The sequence below is a fragment of the Mycetomoellerius zeteki genome, unplaced genomic scaffold, assembly GCF_001594055.1.
Source record: "Mycetomoellerius zeteki isolate Tzet28-1 unplaced genomic scaffold, Tzet1.0 scaffold126, whole genome shotgun sequence".
Taxonomy (NCBI): Eukaryota; Metazoa; Arthropoda; class Insecta; order Hymenoptera; family Formicidae; genus Mycetomoellerius; species Mycetomoellerius zeteki.
Genome location: NW_017256190.1, coordinates 133,650 through 140,686, shown reverse-complemented (window position 1 = coordinate 140,686; position 7,037 = coordinate 133,650). Strand labels below are relative to the sequence as shown.

Below are 7,037 nucleotides of genomic sequence, written 5' to 3'. Positions count from 1 at the left end.
ATATTTGACGCTTATTATTATAATTTTGTATGCTTCCAAATTTTGTGCCCTACGCTGGAGCACACCTATTTAGTGCCTCGTAACGCCTCCATGCAAATATAGATATTTTAACTATATAATGCTCGAAACTTCTTTTCTTTTATGATTTAATTTGATTGCGATTATTTAGTGCCAAGTGTACTAATATAATATATTGATAATTCAGTACCAAGTGTGTAGTACTGAATTCGCAGCCTCCTTCAGCAAATTATCTACTGATTCAGATTTAGAAAAAATATTTGGCGTATAAATTGGTCGTTTACTTTCATATTTGAACATTGTTAATTAACAGACTGGAGCGAATTCTTATTATTGAAAACCGTGAACAATAAATAAAATACATCAAATAAAATATAAAATTAGGAGACATTATTTTAAGTCAAAAAGTAAATTATCGAAAGGCGTGTAGATCATTTTTTATATTTTCACGCAACTGAACAGAGTAAAGGTTTCAAATTTATTAATTACATCAGAACGGAGTACGTATTCATATCAGTTACAAATCCAAAAATACTCTGCATTAAATAACAGCTGGAGCACTTTTAGAATTATAACTGATATGAACATGAATAATGCGTTGGAAGGCTGAATGATAAATAATATAATCCAGCCGTAGCAGTGGGATAAACGTAACCTCAGTAGTACATATTGATTTTATATGTATACACGTTTCTAAATCTTTTTCATTTGTAGGATATTAAAAAGTTTAGTAAAAACCAATGTACCGTATGTGAACCAATATGTGCTATCTGGGAAACCTTCTTTTGACGTATGAAAGTTTGATTTCGGTTACCGATGGAACGCAACGGATCAATTTAATTATTTGTGTATCTACTGTTATTATATCTCCGATATTTACATCGAGGTTACACCAAGGGGAAAAAGTTAACTTCAAACGTTGATCCTGTGAAATAACGACAAATTAAATTTGCAAATATTGGAATCGTAAATTAAGAGATGCTCTGCAACAAATATTTATTATTTTTCGCACTCGCTACAAACATTGTAACCCCTTTCTGATGTTTGTGTGTATTTCGTTTGACTGAACAATTCGATTTATGGACACTTCACCTTTTACCATTTCAAACAGTCGCTTTGTCGTCAACACTTGTTCGTAAAACATTTTACCGTCTAATACATTTCTTCGCCCACGACACTTTACCTTCTAGTATTTATCTTATATTATCCTTCAAAACATTTTTTTTGTTTATATTTTTTGCGTGCCATATGAACACTTGTCCGTCCGCGACGCTTCTTCGTCCGTGTTACTATTTGCAACGTTATAGATATAAATTCCGACTTAATTTTTGCTAACACTCTTCTAGCATACAATGCTAAACGATTAACGTTCCATTTAAAATCTTTTTTTTCTTTTGTAAAAATAAAATGCCACTTGATTTTGTGAAAAGTACGAAGAATAAAAATCTTCTTGTTTATTATCGTTATGTACAATATTCGTTATGTAGAAAAATTACAAAGAAAGAGAAAGATACATTGGAAATGCGTGAAATGCAGTATCGATCGGTACAAGAAGATTTTTATTCTTTATACTTTTCACAAAATCAAGTGGCATTTTATTTTTACAAAAGAAAAAACAATTCAATTGAGACGAGTTCTATAACACTCGACCTTTTGTAGCTTTGGCTTTTGAATCTCATCTTATATTTTGAATACTTGTTGCATAGAAATTTTTTTTTTACGTCTGAATAGAACGGAACAATCACGTAAGGGTCACTGTAAAGTCGCGAAGAATAGGAGCTCCTATTATGTATCTTCTATTTTCGTCTAAATCATGCAAATCGAACAATGCGCCTTTTATTGTCATTGTGATTAACTTCTTTACAGAAATTTAAAAGTAAGAGGATTGTAAATTTACTACGTCGACGCTTTACTCATACGCTTTCATTATTTAAGTTCCTAACCCTCCTATAAGTCCCTAATCCCAAAATCCTGTTTGGATTTTAGGGATTTGTGATATTCGTTAATTAATTAATATCCCGACGTAAAATATCAATTAATAATTTATTATTGGACGGTTTGGAGTGCGTCTTACCTTAGGTTTGTTTGCGTCGCATGCACTAAAAGTAAGTGATAAATAACAAGAATACGCGACATAATGTTTTGTGTGCAGAGATTTTGGAAAATTACGAACGCTGTAACGAGAGGTCGAGAATGTCTACCATGAAACGCGATCAATACTTCATCATATCGCGCACCCTCTGACACGCTTCTACCATAGCTCTTACTCACTCAAACGCGTTCGTTAGACGCGATGCGACAAAAGTATTCATCGTGCCTTTGGATCAACTTCTCGATCTCGCGTTCGGTCGTTCGTAACTTTTCGAAATAGTATCCGCACACAAATTTTTATTATTCCGCGTATTCTTGTCTTGTCGTTTGTTCTTGTCGTTAAAATTTTAAATAATTCAGTTAAATAACATGGATAATTCATCATTGCAAGCTTTTAAATGCCGAATTAATATATACGATTATCGATGAGATAAAAATCTTTCTTTCCTTCTCTCTCTCTCTCTCTCTTTCTCTTTAATAGTTACTTTTATCTCTTTCAACCTTAATCGAGTCAAACGATGTAAATAGTCGATAGCAAAAAGAAATTAAATTCAAAAAGCCAATGCAGGATGCCTATCGTCTGTTTCCGCGAATGACGCGTCACGACCAGTGTTAGGTAGTACTCTATACATGTATCTAGATACATGTATATCTAACCTGTATCTGAGATACATTCACATTCGAGTATCTGTATCTGTATCTAAATAAAAAAACACAGCGTTTGAACAGATTTTCAGATGCATTTTTTAGACACATTTCCTCAGCATAGTCATAATTCCATTTTATGTGTGATGAAGCATAAACCAGGCATAAATCATTACCTAAGCTTTAAGCCTTATGCCATAAGAAATTGACCAATCATAATTAATTATTTTTCTCACATTCAACTGTGATTGGTCAATTTCTTACGACTTAAGACTTAAAGCTTAGATAATGACTTATTGTAGAAAGCTTATAAGATATAATGTAAGCTACACGCACAAAGAAAAATATAGCACAAGCTCATTATCACTCCTTATGCTATGTTCTTTTCTATGCTTTACTGACATTATGTTTTACGGATAATAAGGTATTATCGGCAATGTTTGTGCGGTGACCCATAGCATAAATATTAGCGTTGTATTGTAGCCATTTTATTTCAAAGCCTTGGGTTACTGTTATTTCACATTTATAATTCATCTGTAAATGAATAATATATAATATTCGCATAAATGTCATATTAATTTGTCGATAAATGGAGTTCTTTCGCTTTACTCTGGCATGGATTATACTGTATCGTCGCAAAGCCCGATAAATCGAGCGCAGCTCATATATGCGAACGCAGTGTAAATAGACTTATGTACACAAATGTAACGTTACACGGACACCTGTCTGCTCACACGGCTCGTCGCAACGCGTCACTCGCGGAAACAGACAATAGACATCTAGCATAAGCTTTTTGAACTCAATTTCTTTTTGCTATCAACTGTTTACATTGTATGACTCAATTAAGGTTGAAAGAGATAAAAGAGACATAAGACGATATAAGGCGTTACGGTAATGTTTGTGCGATGATCCTTACTTGCCGCTATTATGTTTATGGCTGTTCCTTTACAATTGTAAATAATTCATCAATTAACGTGGATAGCAATTTATTATTGTAACCGTTTAAATGTCGAAGTAATGGGTGCATCCAGAAACATGACCGTTTATTGAGTATTCAGGGAGTTCTTGTACCAGTTTGGTTTATATTATATTTTTAGCTCTAATGGAATATGCCAATCAGATGCAAGAGCTCACTAAGCGCTCTGCGCTTCTGGATGCACCTACTGTGTATGGTTATTGATCAGTTAAAAGATACTTCTCTCTCTCTCTCTCTCTCTCTCTCTCTCTCTCTCTCTCACTCACTTTTATCTTTTTCAACTTAAATCGAGTCAAACGATATAAATTGTCAAGAATCAAAAGAAATTGAATTCAAAAGGCCTATCTGTTGTTCGCGTTTCTGCGAATGATGCATTGCGAAAATCATGGACCGTGCGCCCGGACAAGGTGTCTATTACGCTTATCTCTGTACGCTACATCTGTATATATATGTACGAGGGGGGACCCAAAAAAAACGGGAATTTCGTCATAACTTCTTTATTTCTCAATATTTTAACACCAAATTTTGATCACCTTCAAAGTATTCGCCATTGACCACAACGCACTTCTCCAAACGATTCTTCCATTGTTCAAAACAGTTTTTAAATTCACTCATCGGGATGTCCTTTAAGCCTTCCAGCGATTTTTGTTTCACCTCCTCCACAGTGGCAAAACGCTTTCCTTTCATATTCCTTTTGAGTCTGGGGAACAAAAACCTCCAAGTAGAGCTTCTGGTTGGCAGTTTGACCCGGGGGAACGAACTCCGCGTGCACAACACCTCTGCAATCGAATCTGCCACTGTGGAGGAGGTGAAACAAAAATCGCTGGAAGGCTTAAAGGACATCCCGATGAGTGAATTTAAAAACTGTTTTGAACAATGGAAGAATCGTTTGGAGAAGTGCGTTGTGGTCAATGGCGAATACTTTGAAGGTGATCAAAATTTGGTGTTAAAATATTGAGAAATAAAGAAGTTATGACGAAATTCCCGTTTTTTTTGGGTCCCCCCTCGTATATGGGCCGTTCGATTCCCCAAAGCCCGGCGATATAATCCCTACAAAAGTAAAACGAGGGAGAATTTCGTTTGTCGGCAAATTGATAACCTAATACCGCTTGTGCGATATTACATTTGCCGACAGTTAATTTGCGACAAAAGTCACTGACTCGAAATATTTTTTGCAGACAAATAAAAATATCGGAGACAAAATGATGTTTACGACACATACTATGAACGAAGCTGTAGGCAATTAATCTGTGACAGAGAGGGTCTTTTCAAATAAAGTGTAGAAAGTTCAATTGCAATAAGTCTAATTGAAATCTATCGAATGGTGCTATTAAATGTCTACAAGACTATCTCAGATAGCTCACAATATTTATAAAATATTTGCAAAAATGTTCATTTGTATTCAGCATAAATATTATAAAAAATATTTAGTCTATATTTTCAAAAAGAGCTTATATAGAATGCATTTATATATAATAGAATAATAAATATTAATGAAATTTTCAAAGTTTCAAAAAATAAATAATAAATAGTTACAAACATCTATCATAAATATTCTGTGCTGTCTGGGATAGCATTATGTTTCATTAAAATGTGAAAATTACAAAAAGTTACAAAGTTTATTTTACAAAGTATAATCTCGCAGGATCGGAAATTAAATTTGTTTTAAATTTTGGAGTGAAATAATAATTTATTATATAATTTAGACATTTATTAGCATTTTAATACATGGTTTTTGCATACAGAAAGCTGCAATGCTTGCTGTGTCGCGGAAATTGACGCGACAGCCAATCATTTTACCCCTTCTTTGATAAAAGCGACGAATAATTAGCAATACCGCACGTTCCTATATGCGGGAGTATGTCTGCATCCACATTGAGCAGAAATTAATATCAAGTTTTTTTATGATGAATTTTATAGCGTTGTGGAATTCTGTAACTCGGTATGCAATTGTTATGAGTTCATAACGACGGTTGCCCAACTTTTTTACGATATAAAATTATAAAACAAACTGTCGTGATGAGCATATGACAATTGCATAACGAGTTGCAGAATTCCGTTGCAGGGACGCTATATTTATTCCATACGAAATTTAATCCGGTTTAAGGTGACTATTAATTTTAAAACGAGTAAGGAAGCGTCGATCCATTATTATACACTAACACGTGTTGACAGTGTTATCTTCAGAATAGAATTTCAAAGATATAACATGAAAAGGTGTATAACATGTTTTCGGTAGCGATCACGATCGTTTTTTTATGTAAAGTCGCAATCATAATTCGATGTGAAAAGATAAAGACAATGACTACGTTCAAAGAGAAAGCAGCTTTGTGCAACTGTTGTAAAATTCTTCACAATATGATTATACATTTAAATCAGAACTCGGCGAGAGTTGCACATTTCGACTGATTTTAACTTGGTTGTCTGTCCCTCATCTTACCAACCCGCGCGTTAAATGATGATAGGTATTTAGTCTGCGCATGGGTTGGAGTAGTTAATGGCATTTAGTCTGGTATGAGGGTTGGAAAATAAGCGGCTTGTAAACTGCGTGTTAATTGATGAGGGAAACCAAGCTGAAAATCCGTCGAAAATCCGTGTATATTTTTCGCCAAGCCTGATTTAAATCTAGTTGTAAAAGGAATCAAAAGCAAGAATCAATCGTATTACAGAATTTTACAACAGTTGTAAAGCTGCTTTCTCCATCGAACGCAGCCAGAGTTCGCAAAATTTTCTCTAATAAAGTTGCATTTGTTTGATCTTCACGATTAATTATATCAGCACGGTTATTCACGTTTTGCTTCTATATACATATATGTATGTACTACCCAGTAAAAAATATTGATTTTGTATTGGAAACGCTTCGCTTATGTTCTTATTAACAGTTGAATTTTTTAACATACTCGAATGTTAATTTAACGTAATATAGTTGTGTTATTTAAGCCGATTGTTCTATCTTCGGAGACGATTACGATAATTTCCCTCTTCCCCTCCCTTACTTACGGGCCGAACGACTTTCCACGCTAAGCGAAATCCACTCCATAGACGTAGTATAGATAGCTCGAGCATTGCTATATGCCAGACAAGGATATTAATGATTAGCGCGTGCTAAACAGAGAGAACACAATCTGAGCGTTTATTCTCTCTCTAACGGAAAGAAGTGGGGGAACCATTAGTGTGGGACGCACCCTCCACTTTCTTCTGTGGAGAGAGAGAGAGAGAGAGAGAGAGAGAGAGAGAGAGAGAGAGAGAGAGAGAGAGAGAGAGAGAGAGAGAGAGCACAGGTTGTGTTCCCTCCTTGCACTGATCG

General features: G+C 34.7%; 1 protein-coding gene across 1 annotated transcript; it reads right to left on the bottom strand.

Moving 5' to 3' along the window:
• Positions 1 to 4,190: 4,190 nt before the first annotated feature.
• LOC108731408 (uncharacterized) lies at positions 4,191 to 4,732 on the bottom strand. The gene has a single exon (XM_018461736.1). It carries the CDS (start codon positions 4,571 to 4,573, stop codon positions 4,235 to 4,237), a length of 339 nt encoding a protein of 112 aa, XP_018317238.1. The 5' UTR covers positions 4,574 to 4,732; the 3' UTR covers positions 4,191 to 4,234.
• Positions 4,733 to 7,037: the final 2,305 nt, after the last annotated feature.

What these genes read in the sequence shown, in the direction of transcription:
- LOC108731408 (XM_018461736.1), bottom strand. Translation starts at nt 4,573, where the DNA reads ATGTCCTTTAAGCCTTCCAGCGATTTTTGTTTCACCTCCTCCACAGTG.